Below are 21,357 nucleotides of genomic sequence, written 5' to 3' on the forward strand. Positions count from 1 at the left end.
AGAGCTTGTTGAATTGTCCCACAAATGGCACTTTACAAGAGAGAATTGCACTCTCCCCATCCTACATGCTTGCTAATCATTAGGAGGGTAATCTATAGTAATTCTTGTCCCACCAATGGGGTCATAATTAGGTGTGGCCGTCTCTTAACATGCGGTCAGTGTAATCGCATCACTATGTATACAAATATACACCACTTAATGTTAGAAAATGCACCACACTAATATGCATCATTAGGTACGCATCACCAAAAAACACATATAGTGCATTATTTTGAGTGTGTAGTGTGATTTTTTTTTTTTTGTGTTTTTGTGTATTTTTATTGTGGTGCTTTTTTTAACATTGAGTGGTTCATTTTTGAAGATTGAGTGGTGCGAACTGCACCGACCGCACGAGAAGGCGCGACCACATTTGAACATATATATATATATATATATATGTTCTGGTCTCCGTGCCTCATATAACTTTGAAGGTGAGCAAAAGGGTTCCTAATTTTCACAAGCTTAAGGCAATTTGAGTGTTCTTCACTTTGAGTTTGGGTGATTTCAGTTTACCTTGTCTTTTTTATTATTTAAACGGATGTATTTAAACGGGTGTTTTAGCCTACCAACAACTATTCAAAGGTTGTAAAATCAACAATACATTTATTTTGACATACAATACACTGAAAATAAATATGTTAAAAGAGAACTTATAGTACATTAAGAATAAATTGAAATTTAAATTGAGTATAAAATCATGACTCTAACTTATTGACTAACTGTCTAACCAACTTTGCTAGTTGTCCCACTCAATACTCTTGAAACAAACCACCAAAAGTTGTCACTTGACAGTGATCCCACAACTGATACAAAAGTTGGTACTAAACGACTCACTCCTTGACAGCAGACACAGCTGCAGATGCTTCCACATGACCACATACATATCATTGAAGAACCCTATCTCCCTATTGCTGGCATATGATGGTGTCTATAAAGCTCTTCTTTTCTTTTATTCTTCCCTCTTTTTCACTTTCAGAGAGTTTTGGATTGCTCGCACAATCAACAAAATTCTGCACCAACTTTAGCCATGTGTCGGCATAAAACCCTAAGTTTTGGTCTAATGTTGAATTATCTATTCATCTGGCGGAGTTCTATTACATGTACTCCTAATTTTTACTCTATTAATTTTACTCTTTGATATGACGGATATTGATACTTTATTTTTTTTTATGTGGACTCATTACAAGTGTCTATATCAAGATTGGTTGTAATAATAATAATAATAATAATAATAGAGAGTAAAGAATAAGAGTACACACAATATTTTCCTATCTTGCCTACAATAATTAGTCGGACAATGTTTTTATTCAATCATATGGGAAAATGTCAAGAAAACTAGACCATAAGAATGAAAGATTCCCATCAAACAATAAAAAGTGCAGGGTACCAACTTTATGAAAAGTAGAGTGGAAAATGGGATATGTCGTCGCAGGTACATTGTCTCACGTACACATGTTTTCCATCTCGGCACTGAATGTGATTCTGATACTGCATGAGAAGCCGACAATCGTAGCAGCAGCTCACATTCCGAACTCTTCTTGAAACCATATAATCGGCCAGTTTGGAAAGTCGATGTAGCATCGCATCAGATTCTAAGATCAGAACAAATCTTTCTCGACAGGTGTCCAACAAGAAAGGGCACAGAGAACTCTTCCTTTCCAACCTTGCAGCATCCAATTGCTGTGTTCATCCACCAGAAAATCTTTATGGTAACACAACCTTACCTTAGCCCTCACTTCCTTAACCACATCCTGGTTTAGGGCAACCTGCTTAAACCCTGCCCTTTGGTTCCTCAGCTGCCACTGCTTGTACGTTTCTGGCCTTTCTACCCTCTCACTTCCCTCACATGCCACAATGTTCATGATGTCCCTCCCCCATATCTCCCGCTCGTACACCAATCTTTCTTGATCTTCCCTCGGGATAGCGGTGTCCAACATGTCGAATAGGGAGGAGAAGTGGAATAGAGCTTCCTTGAATCTCGAGGGAAAGAAGGATGAGTTATATTTGCCGTTTATGACTCCGTGGATAAAGAAATCCGGGTTTGTTTGCTTAATCAGGTTTAGAACTGCGTCCCGGGGACTATTCTCATCATCAGGCGTGTTCTTTAGCCTGTATAAGCAGTTCACGATTAATAATTCCTCTCTATCCGTCTTTAGTTCATCCAAACTAATTGTGTCCCATCTTTTGGCGGCTATGGCGGTATACTCGAATGGGACATTGAATCGCTTGCAGTAATTCGCCAGGCGGCGGCCGGTATCCTCCACTCTCTCCGCCGGCCGGAAACCCGGCTGGGGGAAATCTATGCCGGTGATTCGAAGCCTTGGCGGGCCGGATGGGCGTAGGGAGATTCCCTGGATGAAACACGGCCATTGGAATCCGTAGAGAATGCCGAAATCTATTATGTGAATCGCCGTGGCTTTCCTGGTGAGTTTTCCGATCGTCTTGTTCGCGAATATGTTGGACATTTTCTTGAACGGGCACGCGGTGACGTAAACCTGATAAGCTTTCAGCATTTCCGCCGCCGACATTCGCCGCCGGGAGAAAGCGGTGTAGAGCTCCGTTCCCGTTCCGGCCAGGCGCGCTTCCAGGGAGTTGGCGAAGTAGTGAGCGGTTCTCTCGGCGGCGTCGCCGTAAGGAGAACTGTGCTGCCGGATGAGCTTCAGCCGGTCACTCGCCGTCCGGCCGTTATAGTTCGCCGCCGCCTCTGCAGATTCAAGCAAAAGACTCCTCAGATCAACCGGTTTCCCGGACCCCACGCGCTTCTTGCCCGCGCGTGGCCTTCCTCGTTTCGACTGGACAGTAACGGCCGCCGTGAATCTCGGGGTTTGTTCCATGGAATAATCTAGATGACACCATGGTGGATCACTGTAGAAGCCAGGATTATTTGCAGAACAGAGCAGAGTCTTATCATACACCTCAGTTTGCTCCGATTCTTCCGCCGTGGATTCCGCAACCAGTTTGTTAGCTCTCCCTTCCACATCGCCATCGCCATCGCCATAGCTATCTCTCTTCCTATTTCTTTCATCGGAGAAATTGCAGTCCGTTAGGGCTTCATAGAAGGACTTCTCGGCGGCCTGCAACGCCAGGGAATCTTGAAGCATGCAGGGCCGATTCTCCAAATCCTCCTCCTCCATTAACATCTGGTTGATGTACTTGAGAACCCCATCAAAGTAATCTCGCTCCAGAGGAGTTGAATCATCGCCACCACAAGATGATGATTCAATTGAAAGATCACCAGAAGAAAAAGAAGAAGAAGAAGAGGTTGAAGTAAATTGATGATTGTAATTTGAATCAAAACGATCCATCACTGCAATTTCTCACCAATCTAAACCTAATTAACAACAAAAGCAAACTACAAAAGCATTCTTGAACTAACAAGACTCCAGGTTTCTGGGTAAAACTCTTAACAGCACTAAAACAAGGTTATAATCAGAGGTTTGAATAATGAAATTGGGGGGGGGTCAACTGATCAAGATGGCCATAATTGAAGAGGGAGAGAATTAGAGAAAGAGGGTATATGTAATCAAGTTGAATATGGCTTTTTATGTTGACCAGCGACATGCATGAAGACAATACATACATACATACTACTTTGTTGATGACAAAAGAATCATTGTCAAACCAAACCTGAAACCTTGTATGTTTTCTTGGAAACAGAGGTAAAAGTCCATTGTGGGCATCAATTCATGGCCACTTTCAATTCGCAGCAAAAGAAAGAATCATTATTGCCTCATTTCTAACACCATCACCGGCAGGCAATGCGTATTATTATTGAGGAAAAGAAGAAATAAAAAAATTGCAATAATTATTAGTGTGAAAACTTTGAGTGTTTCAGACACTCAGTCAATGTTAACCTTTTTATTAGCTTTCTTCCGCACTCAACTACACATTCAACGCCCACGTGAAACCTCAATAGGCTCTATTAAATCAATAAATAGTCTAAACTGTATTAACTAAATATTACTGGAAGATGACAGATGTATAGTGAAGCAAGTGAAGCGTTAGTATCTGTCGTCTTCTAATATTATTAGAAGATGACAGATGAGGGAGCAAAGCAAGTGGAACAATATCACCTAATTTTATAGAAGTGTCATTACACTTGCATATAAATTTGTGACGCAAGATTAATATCATGCTTGTAATACTTGACCGCTCCCGTGAACATGACACTACTAAATCACGTAAATCGTGTGTTTTTCATTTTTTAAAAAAATAATAATAAATTTCTTGATCTCATTTTTTCTCAACATAAATCTTAAAAGAAAAACCGAAATCTAACGACAGCAACGAAATTCACAGCAGCTGTTTTTTTAATGTCTGCAGAATGATAAACAGTTGTTTACATCTTACTAGTGACAGAAATACTATAACAAACTACTTGATTAGAGTAATATTTCTGGGCAAACAAAACTTATTGTTTTCTCCACTGGGCGTGTACAGGGATGAAGCAACAAAGCATCAAACACGCCTGGAGTGGTATACTGGTATATAACAGCTACCAATACTATGATGTTTTACAAACAGATAATTTCTACATTAAACACATCAAGCTGCAGCAGACAAAAAAGTCAAGTACTAGGCAAATCATGGGAGAAATTGAGGCATGAACACCAACTTCATTGATGTTTTCATATACTTATCTCCTTAGATTCTCAGAACAGTTAACCAGTTCAAAAATTTCTATGCAGGTACCCAACAGGCGCTAGCGCAAATAATCCGGCCCTTCCATCCCTGCAGCATCCATTTACCATCTTCATCAAACAAGAAATCTCTGTGGTATCCTCCTGCAGCCTTCTTCTCTCTCAGTTTGGTCATCAGCTCGGGGTTCAATGGGAGAAGCTTGAACCCGGCCCTCATAGTCCGCACTTGCCATTGCTTGTATGTCTCAGCCCTCTCGACCCGCTCTACGCCCTCACAGGCAATGACATTCAATGTCTCGCGCCCATAGAATTCTTGCTCGAAATGAAACCTATGCTGATCGTCGCGGGGTATTGTGGCGTCAAACATATCAAAGAGTGCAGAGAAGTGGAAGAGAGCCTCTCGGAACCGAGTAACAAAGAAAGGAGCGCTGTAAGATCCATTTATGACAGCATGCACAAAAATACTCGGGTTGATTTTCCGGATTAGGCTTAGAACTGCATCGCGGGGGCTGTCCACCGCCACTGTCTCATCAAGCAGGTTTTTAAACCGATACAAACAGTTTACAGCAACCACCTCACCGCTTACGAGCTTCAAATCTTCGATTTTAATTGTCTCCCAATTCTGAGTTGCTATAGCATTGTACTCGAATGGTACACCAAAGCGCTCACAATACTTCCCCAAGCGGCGCCCAGTCTCCTCTATCATTTCTGCTGGCCGAAAACCAGGTTGGGGAAGGTCAATTCCTGTAACGCGAAGTTTAGGAGGCCCCCCAGGCCTGCTTGAAAGGTGCTGGATAAGGATGGGCCACTGAAAACCATAAAGAATACCAAAATCTATGACATGTAGTGTTGGAGCTCCCAAGGATATTTTGTGAATCATTTTATTTGCAAAGGTCATTGCTATCTTCTTAAATGGGCATGCTGACATGTAAACCTGGTATGCTTTTAACTTCTCAAAAGCAGTGATCCTTTTCGGGGCTAGGGCTGCATAGAGCTGGGTCCCAGTGCCAGCCAACCGTGCCTCAAGACCATTCGCAAACACATTTGCAAGCCTCTGGTTGGCATCACCGTTAGGTGAAGAGTGCTGCCGGATCTGTTTTAATTGCTCATTTGCAGTCCTGCGATCATCAGCAGCAACAGATTGTGCACAGCTGATTAAAAGAGTCCTTAGATCCACGGCTTCATTTGTAGCTCCCTGTTTCTTTGAACGGCTTTTCCCACTGTTTGGCACATTATGTGGCACACCCTTGTCAACTTCGGGAGGACGAGTAGTCAAGACACACTCATTAGGATTACACAGCAAAACCTTATCAAAAAGCTCAGATAACTCCTCTTCCACATAAACTGCAGATTGCTTGCTACTCCTCTCTTCTTCAAATCCATCATCCTCTAGATGGTGATGCTTCTTTCCTCTAGAGGAATTATGTGAACTGTCCCTCTCGTTATTCTCTGCCTTGATGACAGTATCCCTAGGCAACTCCTCTGTCTTTGGGGGCAACGAGTATTGATCCAAATCAATAACCAACTGATTACTAGCAGGGAGGAATTTACTCGCTTCCTCCATTCCTCTCTTGAATTGCAGTATGGACTCTGTGTCAGTAAATATGTTTGCAAGCACATTAGCATTTGAAAGAGAGTCCATTTGGACATTCGTATTACCCCCAAAACCATCTAAAGAACCATTTGACCGCTCAGAGGTGGTTTCAAAAGAAGAATGGAAAAAGTGGTCAGGAGGATAGCTCGCAAAAGATGATTTAGATTCTCCAGGTTCAACTATCCACAAAGGGTCAGTGTTACTGCTACCAAAGGTACTGCTGCTTGTACTGGGTTCACAGGAATTCCCAAATAAGCTGTCGGGGCTTTCTGTATTATAGCTAACATGGGATTGATAAGGTGAAGGAGGGCCCTTAGCAAGGGCTTCATAGAATGATTTCTCGGCAGCTTTAAGAGCAATTGGATCATGGAACATACTGGGCTTCTCGTCGATGTTCTCCTCCAATAGTATCTGGTTAAGGTACTTGAGCACTGGATCGGCATCCTGATCATCTGGGGAGTCCAACTCTGCAGGTGGAGGAAAATAGCCAGAGTCGGGACTGGGTGTAATCAAAGGGACACCCATGAAATCAGGTAGAGAGTCATCCAAATAATTGTTAGGAATATCCTGAGATTGTTGAAAGCTAGAAAAAAGGAACTCATCCTCCACCTTGAAACTGCTTACAGAGTCAGGCAACCCAGTGAATCGAGGATCCATATATATGCGCAAGAAACCTGTATCCATAGTGGGAATATAAGGAACAGAGAACAAAAACAAACTGGTGTGGGGGAAAACAATGACATTTTGCAAAACAGAAAGTATTCCCAACTTCATAAATATCATTAACAGTTGCCAAACCATGAAAAAGTATGCATTCTGGTTAAAAAGATCTAAACCTCCAGGTCCTCATCATAGTATCCAAGTACTCAATGCAAATTAATCCTAGTCAGTTTGAGTTTGCAGACACTTGGAGGCAGAGTTGTATTCCCAGAAAGTACAGTAAGAAAGAACAACCAAAAGAATAATGCTAAATCTTATAGAAAAATATACTATTGTAACATAATTCATCCAAGAATTAGTAGTGCGAATCAACAAAAAAGTGAAGGATAACATGCAAATCTGCAAGTACATAAACACGAATACACAAAAATTAGGGAATACTAAACTAAAAAATCAGCAATTTAGCCCAAGTCCAAAACCCTAAGCCCTCACAATCACAAATGAAAACACTTTATGCTTAAATTCAAGTCTTCAATTGACATCAAAGATCATAGACATAGCGAAAACGGAGAAGTATTTGATTGAATTGGAAATCCAGTCAATCAAGATAAAACTCGGGGCAGTCGATCAGTAACAAAACATCACATGAACAATTTCAAATATAATAAAGACGGAAACTTGAAAACGCCCAACACCACACGAACCTCACATGAAGAGAAACAACAAGTTGGGTAACTTATCCACTCTTTGTTCCACGGATAATCGAGAAGCGTACCTTAAAACCCAGAAAAATAGCAGAAGAAAGAGGAGCGAAACGAGACAAGCTAAGAGCCAAAGTCAAAACAAAGGCGCCCGCAGTAGCTTTATTTATAAAGGCGCAGGAAAAAGCACAAGAAGGAGTTAAAGATTCTGAGAAACCAATAAGAAAAGGAAGAGTAGGCAGCAAGAAGGTGTGAACGGCGGTGTAAGAATGGGATACAGCTTCTTCAACGACGAGAGTTAAGCCCTTAATGGGCCATTAACAGTTAGGGGGTGATGATGACGCAGTGAAACACGTGGGGGAAGGCGATTGGTGGGGAGTGGGGGTGTGGCAGAGTGTGGGTGGTCCGTGGTCGCAGTGCCGTCGCTACTATTCCTTTTCTCCGTTGACAATTCTTCTCCACACTCGGTGGATTTGTATATAAAACCTGGCCGCAACATTTCTATATACCGTGTGCCTTGTACGCAAAATTAGACAAGACATAAGGGTAGATATTAGGTAGAATTAAGTATACGTTACCAGGTCTTATATCGTGGACCGCGGTCCACAATGCATTATGGACCGCGGTCCCAAAACGACGTCATTTTAGTAAGTGGGAGATGAAGCTCTGTAATTGACACTACAGTTCATTCCAAAAGATACTGCCTTACATTTGTTTTGATATTGTCAAATGAAACTGTAGTTATATCAAAATGTAACTGTAGTTGTGTTGAAATGTAACTGAAGTGTATATGAAAAGATACTGAATAACAGTTTCACATTTGTGTTTGATATTATCGAATGAAACTGTAGTTATATCGAAATGTAACTGTAGTTGTGTTGAAATGTAATTGCAGTGTATATGAACAGATACTGAAAAACAGTTTCACTTTTGTGTTTTTATATTATCGAATGAAACTGTAATTATATCAAAATGTAACTGCAGTTGTGTTGAAATGTAACTGCAGTTGTGTTGAAATGTAACTGCAGTATATATGAAAAGAAAGTGAGTGGCGCGAATTCATCCGTTTATTTTCATTAATCAAAACGACGTCGTTTTGGGACCGCGGTCCACGATATAATTTGCGATACGTTACTAGCATTTTCAAAAAAAAAAAAAAAAGAGGATACGTTACTAGTTTGTTTCAAAATGCACATATATAAAAATTACTCCGTACTAGATAATTAGCTTAGTTGTCGTGAATGATTAGAACATCTTCATTATGTATAGTTTTTGAAAAATTTTTGTCAAATTACACGGAGAGAAGAGAGATAACAAAAGAAAAAAAAAAGGTTTTATGCGTTCAAGGGCACGTGTAGTGCACGCACCCTTTTTGCACGATGCTTATGTTGAACGCACATTTAAGGAGAATAGCTTTTCTTCTTTTTCTTCTTCTTTTTCTTCTTCTTTTTCTCTCCACACGAGCCCCACATTTGGAGGCAAAAACTCACTCTCCTTGCAACAACACAAACCTTTTCTTTCCAGTACTCTCTCTCTCTCTTCCACTCCGCTACCGTTTCTAATTGAAACGGTGGCAGAAAGTTAACATTCATTTTATTTTATTTAAATTTACTTTCCATCACCGTTTCATTTAGGAACGGTGGCAGAAAATCCGCGACCGTTGTTAACTACAACGGACACGATTTTATTATTATTAAAAAAAAAAAAGCTTTGACTTTCTAGGACTGTTTCTTGAAGAAATGGTCGATCCAACCTTCTCAAAAACTCTATTGGGGATGTCTTGAAAAAGGTTGTGTGTGGTATGAACTTAAAGGTGTCTCATATAGTTAATGCATGCTCATGACTCATCATGGTCTAATAAAAAAAGTATACCTTACTGGTTTAATTGTAACTCGGACTAATCCTAAGCCCACAGGACTCCGTCTCTAGAGTTACTGCAAAGGTAAATCGCGAATTACACAATCAACTCAACAATCATATCTTAGTCTTCATGTGCACACAATAGATCCAATCCAGAACCACCTCTAATCATGATTTTAAGTCATGTGACAAACCAAATACACTAAACTCCGAAAGCAGAGCACAACTTTCATCATTGCTTCAATATTTTATTAATATTGTTACATTTAGTTATATATTTTTATATAATTGGTTTTAATTTTTATGACATTTCAATAATAATGTGACAGTTTTAATCTTTTATTTTTACTTAAATTTTAATTTTTCATTAAAAAAAATCTATCAAACACTATTATTTTATTATATTGTTTATGAACATTTTTTTCAACAATAAAATGAGACTATGATGATAAAAATATTGAATTGTCCTAAGATTAATGTTAATTTAATAAAATTTCTTTTTTCTATACATTATAATCAGGTTAAAAGTTTTATTGCGTGAATTTGTCCTTAAAGAAGCAGGTGAGTGAATGAAACATAATTTTCATGCATTAAGGTTAAGAATTCAATTTTTGTTAGCACACTCACAATTAACCTAGTGCATATCTAGACTCTCAGTTTATACTCCTTTACTTAAACGTCGGATATAATAAGCATGATTCTAAAAGAATAATCTAATTAAAAGTTTGATTGGGTAAAAGTTGAAACTACATATAATGCATTCGTAGTTCCTTACGTTAATTGAAGGTAAAACATGTTAACAATGGATTTGGACTAAAGTGATTTAATTCAGTATTAAATTGGGAAGGGACGAATAAGTAATGCCTAATGCGTGTAGAGCAAGCTATAGGCTATAGTGATTGGTCAAATTTCAATTTTCTAAAGAGTTCCTAACCTAATGCCCCCAAATAAAATTAAATTAAATGGAGTATAACTCAATTAATTAATGATGATCCGTACGATGTGGCTTCCTAGTCAACAACATAAATATTAAGTAATCTTGATTTAGTCAAGTCTAATAATAATAATAACAATAATAATAATAATTAATAACATAAAAAACCTTATCCTTATATGTTTAATTTGCTTCAGAATGTTGTACTGAATACCTTTTTAGTTATTAATATAAATAAAATATCACAAATATTTAATTTAGCATTAAATAACTAAAAAAAAAAGAGTCGAATAGACCACCTGAATTTTACTCAGAAAGTCAATTAGGTTCTTAAACTTTCAAAAGTTGCAATTAAATTCATAAGCATGTTATTTTTTAAACATTGAAGCCTAGAAACCGATTAGTAACATGCAATTACAGGTTACCTAAAATCCGACGACCTTTCTTACACTTTTCGCAAATAATCACCGGCGACCATCCGGCAATAAAATAACATATTTATGAATTTAATTGCAATTTTTAAAAGTTTAAGTGCCTAATTAATTTTTTGAGTAAAGTCTAGAGGTCTATTTGACTCTTTCCCAAATTGAATTTAAAAAATATTTTAAAAAATAAATTAAGAAATAAGAGTTAGTTTAACAAATAAATAGTAAATAAAAACACAAGAAATTGAATTTTAAAAATAATTAAAAAAATAAATTATGAAATAAGAATTAGTTTAACGAATGAATAGTAAATGAATAATAATTCAACCTCAAAGTAATAAAATATTATGGTAAAAAAAATGTTACCAACCACTTATTTCACCAAACATTTACAGAAGTGGACCATTTTCCCAGCAGGAGACAAATGAAGCTACATATACTGCATTTACTAATTTATTTATTTCTCAGCCATGCCTTTTCTATATATTTTTTTTCGTGTATACCAAAAAGAATTAATGAAAAAAAAAATGAGAAGAAAAAGAAAAAAACCAACAACAACAACAACAATCTCAAAAATGTTTATCTACTTTTATTTCTTCACAAGTGCAGCCAGCTCTCTTTTTCGAGTAAGAATACCCGAAAATGTATACTGGACAAATCCCGCTCCTGTAAATTCACAGGAGAAGTAAACTGCACTAGGAAAACCTTGTATAACGAGCTTGTTTAATCCTAGAGTAGAAAGCAAGTTGCAGAGTGGTGTTTCATCTGTTGCTTGGTTTGCTGTTGGGACCAGTAGGCATGGGCAGCCAGAACCCGGTCCAGTAGCTCCTGTGGCACCGGTTCACCTCTCCTTTGCTGAGGGGATATTCTTGCAGTATGCACCAGTGTCTTCCACTTGTCCTGCATTAGCGGAATCGATATCCCGATGCGTGTTGAGCATATAATATATATAAAATAACAAATGTGTAGTCTCGTTATCAGTTTATGATATTCACACCTTCAGATCAACATAAGTTCGATGTTTGGCGTTATCAAAGGCTCGCATCTTAACGTCACGCCACCTACAAAAACAATGCAACTGTTGAGCATATAATATATAAAAACATAAATGTGCAATCCAACTATCAGCTTAAACTTTTAGTTGAGATGGAGCACATGTTTCAATTTGGTATCAGAGCCATGCCAAAGGTCACGAGGGAGACTTGAGAACAGCAGTTTGTACAATTGGACAAGATGTTTTAACTGTTGAATTAGTTTTTTACCTTCCAGTTCCAAGCTTCTCAACAGCTTGAACAAGTGCTTCCACTTCAGAAACAGAGAAAGGGCGGCGAATTCTTCGTTGTGCTGTCTCGGATCGCTTTGGTTTCCTTGCCGGTGCCATAGAGAGGGCTTCTGCATTCCCCGAGGGAACTGCAACCAGTGCTCTTGAATCTGCTGCTGCACTTTTATTCAACAAGATGTCAGGAGGGGATGGAGCTGAATCGTGGTCACTCTCGAAGAAATTGATCACACTGGTTCCCCGAGGATTAGGAAGAGCAGAATTTGGTCCCCGTTGCACTGCATTATGAACCACGCTGGGCGAAGATGGATACCTGGAGAGATGACATTAGCCTATACTCAGCAACAGCCATGATCTTACATGCCAACAAATACTAGAATAGAATAAATAAACGAAAATCGAAAACAAAGTAATGAAGCTTCCAAAATGTAAAATGGGCCAAGTGAGAAGTTCAATTTGAAATCGAAGCAGCTGTAGGTTTTGAAAGAAACTAAAACAATAAACAATAAATACCGAAATAAAACTGGAAATGCTAAAATAGTTTAACGCCAACAGGAGAGCACTAGACATCTGGATTACCTTGATAGTGGTTGAGGTTGAGGTTGAGGCGAGTCACGAGAAAGTAGGTAAGGGTGCTCTTTAGGGCACATGGGTGGTGGGGGATCTTGAGAAGGATTGGGCTCGAGGGTGAAACCCACAGCATTGAGCTTGTTATCGTGACAAATCCCAGTTTGTAGTAAGGTTTTGCTATCATCTCTAACCTTCTTACCCTGAAAGAGTACACCAACACGTAGTCCACCGCCAAGTATTGTTGTCACCGCCTCCATGACTGTCCTCTAAAAAAAGTATTAGAAGAAGCAATAATGCATTAGCACGTCGGTTTACTCAGAAAATCAATATACAAATAATGAAGTATAAAAGACGTCAAATTTTTGTTTTCACATGCCTTTAAAGAACCAACAGTTGCAGTTTCTGGAATCTCAATAAAAAGCTCGGGAATTCTGAAAGACTTAATTCTCAGCTTCACTGCATAAAAGAAAGTTATATACATGTCACTATGTCAGAACGCCGTTAAACAAAAGAAACTGCATTATCTAATTTATGTAATTTGTGTTATTACAGGATTTCATACCCTGGGAATCACCGGATCTAAAGGACGCACTTTCGCCTGCTGCAGAGCTTGATGTCCCGGCTACTGGGTGAGCTGTCAGAATGAAATGCAGATGCCAATAAGTGTGACGGGAAAGTAAATTAAACTGGATTAGGTATTTGGATATAAGCGATGAGAATGAACCTGATGGTAATGTTAGAGTATAACTGGAAGCATCTCCATTGTAGCGACTACATATCCCGTCGTTCCTTATCCCTACATCAGAAATGGACACTGAGCTACAATCATAGAGCTTCCTTTTCTTGAAAGGGTAATCTTTGAGAGACCTTTGGTGCTTGAAACTGTTCTTACTATTATCGAAAGCATGCCTTGTTTCCACATCTGTAGGGGCATCATCATCCTGATCAGATAAAATTGCAGCAATTCAATTTGGATCCTACTCGACCTAATTCAAAGCAATCTCACCAGCATTTAGATGTTCCTCGTCATTTGATTTCGGATTCACTTCCAGGTATTTAGGTGCTGATAGCTTCCCGCTCTTTCTATCTTCGATATACGGTTGAGCTTGCCTGAAGACCTTACTTGCGGTGCTAGGTTGAGTGCACCCTGAAGAGTTTTCGTCATCGTCTCTACTACCTAACTTTACATCATCCCTCTTCACGGGAAAAGACACACAAGAAATATGGTCCTTTGGCGGAGTTAGCTTTACACTATCGTCTGAGCAAACTAAAGTAGACGGTTTTCTATTCCCGAGGACAGGGAAGCCTGAAATGCAGATACCCGCTTTATTATCATTCACCAGGCCCTTGCTTCCTGGTTTTCCAAATTCAAAACCTAATTTACGATTAGAAAAGACTTTGCAACCAGACACGTCCAGATCCGCCTTCCTATTTAAGCTCCCAAGTTCGAGCTTGTTTCCACCGTTAACCAAATGTTCCATAGTGACAAACTTTTCCGAGCAGTCTGAACTAGTTATTACAGATGCAGGTGCAGACAAAGTATCATTTTGTGCGAGCGGGAGTTCACTCGAACAATTACTTAACATGGGCGCTTGCGAGACAAGCTCAGAAAGAAAGAAACCCCGTTCAGAGCTACCTTGATCACACGGTTTTTCTTGCATCGTTTGCTCTTCGTTCTGCTTTTCCTCCTTGATACAATATTTCATAAACGCCGAATGCTCTCTAGCACTAGATGTGTTTGCAGAATGAGGCGAGTTTTCTCCCTCGAGCAGCAAATTCCCAGCTACTGTAGCTAATAAGTCAAACGCACATATGTGATTGACATCAGCTTTCCTCCAGTTACTGCCCCTCTTCTGAAAAGCCACGATAACAAAATAAGGACATTTTCACAAAAGAAACTAAAAAAATTTTGATCTTAGTCCATAAAGGTAATGACTAACCCGGGATGATCTGGTAGACCGTGGAACGGGAGGCACCTGATACCCATCAAATCCATAATCTAATCTCTTTTGGAACACCATATCTTAGGAACCATGCCAAGAACTCAAGAAGTCAAAAGACACAGAAAACTAGCAGTGTCTTCGTAAACTTAATCTTGAAAACCCCCACAGTCTAAGATGCTCCCTAAACATTTTTGCCAAAAGCCAAAGCAAAGAAAATCAAGCAGCCTGCAATCGAGATAATGAAAGAAAAATGGAGCAGAAGTTAAATCCTAACTTTGTTATGTGCTCAGCTAACGTTACCATTAAGGAAAACACGCGATCAACAACCAACAGAACCACCTAGAACCTTAACATCTACAACAAAAATGTCGCTGCACTAAAAGCAAATCAAATCTTAATCCGTTGAGTATATATCTGGCCTAGAAAGAAACTCGTAAATAGCTTCTAAAACACGGAAAGGATGGGAAAGAAGAGACTTATTATGCCATGTGGTGTATTCATAATCTGAGGAACATTGAGGATCAATGCCTAATCAGATCAGTCCCAATGAGACTCAATAAATCCTAGAGAGATAAGGTTCTAATGCAAAAACGAGAATGACAATAAAACACACACCTAAAAGCATCAAATCAAATGTGTGTAAACATTATGTAAGTGAATTATGTGGAAAACAAATGAACAAATTCTAAAGTCTTTTTTTTTTTTTTTGAGAAGAAAAATTCTAAAGATTTCTAATCTTCAAAGTTTCAAATCCTTTAATGATTCTCCTTTCCTTAAAAATCATTTGCTCATGAAAACATGTAAATCAGGAAAACCCTTTCAAAACCCTGATGGAAACATTCCAAATTATACTATCTCAAACAAAAGAAACAAATTTTTAAACCCCCTATCCCCCTCCCTTCAATCTCTCTATTGATAAATAAATTCATCAAAAAAAAAAAAAAAGTAAAAATTAAAATTCCTTAATGATCCCTACACCCCATGAAGGAGAACCAAGAGAAATATAGGAAACTTCAAGTTGGTAAAATTCAGATTTAAAAAAAAAATGGATCTGGATTATAATCCAAACAAGCAGAAGGCCTGCACCTAAAATTCCTTAAACAACAATGAAACAGAGATCAAATACATTGATCCATAAATGTAAATCCATTTTAAATTCATTATCATAAAACCCCAAAAAAATCATAAAAGAAGGAAACTTGACCCGTACTTTCTGAGAATATAAATTTTCTTGGTAATGGTTGAACCACTTATTGTATCTCCATCAGAATTTCGCAGCAAAACAGAACAGAAAGGGATCACACCTAACCTTTAAGCAAGCAAGCAAGTGCGCATCAAAATTAACCAGAATTAAGCCTTAATGGGGAAATGTCTCTGCTCCTTGACAAAAGATGAAAACTTTACACAACCCAACATTGCAATGAAGGATTGTGGGGAAATAATGTCTCTGCCCCTGAAAATCTAATCTAGGAAAAACCGAAATGCCAAAAACCCAGAATTCTCATAAGCAACAAAAGAAACTCATTCAGTGCCCCGCGGTTTATCTCTTTTCTCCTTCCCTCCCTCTAAAGTTGTGAAGAGGCAAACATAAGCATGGGCATGGGGGGTGTTGGTTTTCCTAAAAAAGAAAAGAAAAGAAAAGAAAAACCCTGAGAAAACCACCTATCCATGTCTTAAACCCCCAGATTTTATACACTCGGCCCCGGTTACCGGAAGTGTCGGTTAAATCTTGTTCGGACACTGATCATACAAACCCCTGAAGACCGGTTCTCCGCTAAAGGGCGGCCCTCACTCTTCCGCCACCTTGTCTCTCCATCACGCCACGTGGAGCTCTCTACGAATCCAGTGCTCACCTGCTGGGCTGCTGCTGTTGCACATTCGACAAAAACGTTGGATCAACCAAGGGAATTTCTTACTCTCAATTTACCTTTTTGCCATTTCCCTTTTTAAACTTCCATACAAATCACACTTTTTTCATTTTCAAATTTTTTGTATAACTTTATGAGACAGTTACTATCGAGTATATTTGTTTTTTTTTTATGTGAACAAGTCACAAGGTTAAATTTTGATGATGGAGTATTAATAAACTGCAACAGATAGAGAAAGTATAGAATAGTCGATCAAAAATATCTTTGGACAAATGAATAACATGTAGTGACAACTAACACCACGTGGCTGTAGCCTGTAGATCTACATCCATGATCCATCTGTTCACTCAAGAGACAGATCAGATTAATCTTATTTGCGGGTCTTCAATCCCATATGAGCAGTAAATTTGTAATATTGAAATTATTCTTAATAAGAAGTTGTCTATTAACTTCTCAGTTTAATCCAAGACTTGTTTAAATTGGCAATTTATATTGTGAATTAGAGTCCACACCATTATGAACTATAAATTAAAACGACAAGTTACTTAATTCATATTTGTAAAGTACATAATTTCATAACATAAGACACAATTATTAATTTATTTCAAGTACAAAGTTTATATTTGTAAGGTACAGAATTTAATAATGTAAAGACACAAAAACTCACAAGATAAAATATATACACATGTACTAGGGTCCACAGTGCACTGTGAACCTATGATACAAGGATGGATTTAAATTAATTTATTTTACCTTCTCAAAAATTTTTGTTAAAGCCTTAAAGACGAGTTATATCTAACTGCACTTTTAAGTAAAAATTGCGGATTTTTCATTAAAACAATGACTAATCCTATTTTTCATTATTTATCTAAGAAAAAAAAAAAAACAGTGGCAGTTACAACTAGCAAAGATATTAATTTATTTCCCGTCGTTCAATTGCGTCCCAGCAATGATAGAGATTTACGGTTATCCAAAGATTTGTACTATGGAATATAAAACTTTTACCTAAACCTGAAAAGTAACTGGGAATTAAAAATGCATAAATGATTTTACGAGGAGGAGAAAAAGAAGCAAAGGTAGTTATTTAGAGGGATAGCAGTTACTAGGCAGTTATTAGGCGATCCCAAATCTCAATGTTGATTTTTCCTTTTTCAATTTTTTTGTCAACTAGAAATTTAAAAAAAAAAAAAGAAAAAAGAAAAAAAGATGGGAGCGGGTTTGAGCCTGAGTGGAGGCAACTGTTGACTCTTTGTGCTTCAGTAGGTTGAGAAAGTAGCTATGAACAGATACTACATTGTAACAGAGTCAGTAGTACTCAAAAAAAAAAAAAAGGAGAATGGTCGCATTTTCGAGTGCTAAGTGGATATGCGAAGAGTATGCAGTTACGCACCCACTGAACACATAGGTACATTCAAACACCAACATTTTCTTTTATTTTCTTATAACAAAAATTAAAAATAGCAAAAAAAGAAAAAAATTAATTATCTTTCACACCTTCTCCTTCTTCCACAAAAGTCAACAATTTATAAAATATTGAAAAAAAAAAAAAAAACCCTCTATAGGAAGTGCCCTTAAAGCAAATTCTTTTTTCTTTTTGTTTGTTTGTTTTTCGTTTTTGACAAGTTTTTTTTTTTTTTTTTTTTTTTTTTTTGGCAATCATGCCATGTGGAGTTTGCAGCATTCAAAACTAAAATAAAAATTAAAACAACTAATAAAAGTTAGAATGGTTGTCGATTGGCAATTACTTTTACACGGTATGTTCGTTGGGCACGCAAGTAAGCTTGACATGGTTTTTTCTCATTTATTTGATAAAAATCCACACATTAGCAATATAACACATTTCATTCATCTCTCTCCTCCCAAGTCTCAACTCTCGCTTTCATATCAACAAAGTTTTCTAAAATTTTATGAAAAAAGTTCTCATTAGGAATGCTCTTAATTAGAATTGTAAGGATAATTTAACTTTCTTGGAGTGAATACGGGGACATGGGTTTGATTAAAGAGAGAAATTAAAATAAAAATTTAAAAAAATAAAAATAAAAAAGAGGAGAGAAATGAATAAAAGGCATGAGAAATGAACACAAACTATTATGTCTTATTCGAATGATATCATTCACTCTTATTCATGAACGAGTCTTGCAATTTTAAAATGTTTCATTATAAAAAGCGATAATCATATCTATGAACTATTATCTCATGTTACTTATGCTTAGTACATGCATCTTTGGTACATTATCTAACAATTATAATTTTCATGTGCACAAAATGTAGTAATTTATAAACATCAAGCTAAGTAAAATAGTATGAGAAGAGAGAAAGGCAGATGTAAGGTGTTGGGTCAATTATTTCCTGGCTGGATGGTATGATTGTATGAATGAGGAGAAGAGCATTATAACAAACACTTTGGGATGGATTTGATTATGTTTGGTGGCACCTTTCAACACCGACTTTGGAACAGAAAAAATAAGGAATAATATACATTTGATCCCCACCCATTAAGGTTTATAAATAATTTTAATTAGTACTCATGCTTTCATTAATCAAATAGCTAGGCTTTTTTAAGTAATCTCAGATGCAACGTGTCGTGTCCTTCCAAAATATTGTTATTTATGAGAGAGTGTGTACCATGCTCATGTTTTGATTAATATATCTTGATAATGAGTATATATTTGAGATGTTATTATTTTTATAGTAAAATAATCATTTTTTAGACACTTTGAGTAATTATATTGTATCATTTATTTTTGTATGATCATGTATATACCCACACACTTATGAAAATGATGAAAGAAATGGAAAATGTATTAGGTCTTTTTTTCTAAATCATTTCTTGTTCTCTCATTTTTTAAGTTGAGTTCGACTACCACTTAAAGTATAATCGATTATTCCAACCTATATTGCATCAGAGTACCTATATTGTAAAGATTTGTGAATTAGGTTTGTTAATTAAAATCTTAGAATATTAATTTAATTCCCATTTTGAGAAGAAAAAATTATATATATATATATATTTTTTGGTTCAGGTGCGGCCATGCTCTCCCTTGCGGCCACACACCACTCAATGTTACGAAATACACCACTCAATGTTAAGAAACACACCACAATGAAACACACCACAGTGCATATTTGTGTGGTGTGTTTCTTAACATTGAGTGATGTATTTCGTAACATTGAGTGGTGTGAACCGCATGGGAGAGCACGGCCGCACCGCACCTAAACCTCACCCTATATATATATATATATATATATATATATAAAGTGTCAAATTAGCTCCACTAAGTACAACGAATAGTTCAAATATGTCCAAGCTGCGGGAAAAAAAACTTCAATGAAGTCCTTTAAATTGACATTATAATATTGCTTATTTAGTAGGATCCTATGTATACGATTATTTTATTTTTAAATTTAATTTTTTTTTTTTAAGAATACAACTACAAGGATATCTTTATATTTTGATTTTGAAAAGAAAAGAAAAGAAAAAAAAAAAAACAGTCACCCACCGTTGACGACAGTGGATAGCATTTTAGTTGACTCTTCGTAAACAAACTAGACATCTATGATTGTCACTAACTAGCCACCTTCATTCCTCTTAGACAAAAGCAGGATTAGAGGATTGAAGGAGGCCACCATAACTGTTTTCATAAAATTATATTTTTATCTAGATAGCCATAGTTGTCATAGACAACCAATTCAATGTAGTGATTATCTGTCAACGGGAGCAACCACTGGCCGTCAACAAAGGCATGGTTGTGTTTTTTAATAAAAAAAAACAGCAAATATCATGTGTAAGCTTAATTAGCGCCACATCATTAAAGATTAAGACCTAATTGTACTATTTTACGGAGTATCAATTTAGAAAACTCCATTGAATTATTCTTTTAAAGTTAGAAGACTTAATTGCATTATTCATTAGACTTAAAAAGTTTATTTGCCATTTTTAAATAATGTTCTATTCATTTAAAATGGAATAAATTCCCACGTTCTAACCAATTCAATAATAGCTATTTGACATTTCTTACATTAAAACAATCCTAAATATGAAAGGCATTGTCCTTCATAACAAATATGAAGGACAGTGACAAATAAAATCATTTAAGACATACTTAATACAAAAGTTTGTTGACACTTATCACAAATGAAATCATTTGAGACATTTAGCACAAAAGTTTGGTGACACTAATCATAAATCATATATTTTGAGACATATTTGATACAAAAGCTTGGGAAAGCAGCAATTTCCTTGCAAGATAGTATTGGAGAGATCATAGCTGAACTTAAGGTGGAGAATGAGGAAACTTAGAATCATATAAAGTATCCTGCAGAGAGATAGCTTGCTAATATCAGCTAAAAGTGAAACTGCAACTTGCCAAGAAGAGGAACAAAATAAATCTAGTATATGGGATACAAATATACACCAAACACAGACAACAGATATTTCTATTCCACACAGAAGAAAGCCCCAGTGCCCTTATAAGAGAACTCCACCTATGCATCCAAACCTTTGATCTTCCTCACTCAGACGAATTACCATATTGCCATGGATTGAACTCCACTGACCGCGGGTCATCTGCATCAATGCTGCCTGAGGCTTCTACAGTAGCACGATGTTCAGTGTACTTGCCATTGTAGCTGTAAATTTCCAAGTCTCCCCATGGAGTTGGATTAATTTCATCTGTCAAATCAAACCATCTTGGTGTGAACTGATGCCCATTTGCTTCCCGGTTTCTCTTTTCAGCTCTTTGCCTCTCTTCCAAACTAAAAAGAACAAAAACTTAATAAGGCAAATTATCCTAATCACAATAGAATGCATGTGTTGAGCACCCCCCCCCCCCCCCCCCCCCCCC

At 37.2% G+C, this 21,357-nt stretch overlaps 4 protein-coding genes across 5 annotated transcripts in view; all 4 read right to left on the reverse strand.

Annotated features, from left to right (window-relative positions):
* Nucleotides 1–1,001: 1,001 nt before the first annotated feature.
* LOC116017463 (scarecrow-like protein 30) lies at nt 1,002–4,071 on the reverse strand. The gene has a single exon (XM_031258057.1). It carries the CDS (start codon nt 3,342–3,344, stop codon nt 1,638–1,640), a length of 1,707 nt encoding a protein of 568 aa, XP_031113917.1. The 5' UTR covers nt 3,345–4,071; the 3' UTR covers nt 1,002–1,637.
* A 257-nt stretch (nt 4,072–4,328) lies between these two features.
* Nucleotides 4,329–8,087, reverse strand: LOC116015689 (scarecrow-like protein 14). 2 transcript variants are annotated; one of them, XM_031255848.1, is made up of 2 exons: nt 7,709–8,087; nt 4,329–6,947 (listed from the first exon to the last, which is right to left on the reverse strand). In XM_031255848.1, exon 2 carries the CDS (start codon nt 6,928–6,930, stop codon nt 4,720–4,722), a length of 2,211 nt encoding a protein of 736 aa, XP_031111708.1. In that variant the 5' UTR covers nt 6,931–6,947; nt 7,709–8,087; the 3' UTR covers nt 4,329–4,719. The 2 variants fall into 2 exon arrangements, with proteins under 2 accessions (XP_031111708.1, XP_031111706.1); XM_031255846.1 differs by having other exon boundaries at nt 7,638–8,087.
* A 3,259-nt stretch (nt 8,088–11,346) lies between these two features.
* Nucleotides 11,347–15,241, reverse strand: LOC116017433 (telomere repeat-binding protein 5-like). The gene is made up of 9 exons (XM_031258020.1): nt 14,643–15,241; nt 13,709–14,555; nt 13,427–13,624; nt 13,265–13,336; nt 13,079–13,158; nt 12,712–12,968; nt 12,116–12,445; nt 11,851–11,914; nt 11,347–11,753 (listed from the first exon to the last, which is right to left on the reverse strand). The coding sequence occupies exons 1-9, from the start codon at nt 14,721–14,723 to the stop codon at nt 11,583–11,585; spliced, it is 2,100 nt and encodes a 699-aa protein (XP_031113880.1). The 5' UTR covers nt 14,724–15,241; the 3' UTR covers nt 11,347–11,582.
* Nucleotides 15,242–20,666: 5,425 nt separating this feature from the next.
* Nucleotides 20,667–21,357, reverse strand: part of LOC116017424 (oxysterol-binding protein-related protein 3C) — a 5,515-nt gene continuing 4,824 nt past the window's right edge. The window contains exon 10 of the mRNA XM_031258011.1: nt 20,667–21,268. Coding sequence (XP_031113871.1) covers nt 21,025–21,268 — 244 coding nt within the window. The 3' untranslated portion in view covers nt 20,667–21,024. The remainder of the gene's footprint in view (nt 21,269–21,357) is intronic.

This window comes from Ipomoea triloba, chromosome 4 (genome assembly GCF_003576645.1).
Source record: "Ipomoea triloba cultivar NCNSP0323 chromosome 4, ASM357664v1".
NCBI classification, from domain to species: Eukaryota; Viridiplantae; Streptophyta; class Magnoliopsida; order Solanales; family Convolvulaceae; genus Ipomoea; species Ipomoea triloba.

Bases quoted from the DNA above. Each gene is read 5' to 3' on its own strand.
- LOC116017463 (XM_031258057.1), bottom strand. From the start codon at position 3,344: ATGGATCGTTTTGATTCAAATTACAATCATCAATTTACTTCAACCTCT.
- LOC116015689 (XM_031255848.1), bottom strand. From the start codon at position 6,930: ATGGATCCTCGATTCACTGGGTTGCCTGACTCTGTAAGCAGTTTCAAG.
- LOC116017433 (XM_031258020.1), bottom strand. From the start codon at position 14,723: ATGGTGTTCCAAAAGAGATTAGATTATGGATTTGATGGGTATCAGGTG. The intron at 13,159-13,264 runs GTATGAAATCCT...TCTTTTATGCAG, and splicing joins TAGATCCGGTGATTCCCAGG to TGAAGCTGAGAATTAAGTCT. The intron at 12,969-13,078 runs GCATGTGAAAAC...TACTTTTTTTAG, and splicing joins CAACTGTTGGTTCTTTAAAG to AGGACAGTCATGGAGGCGGT.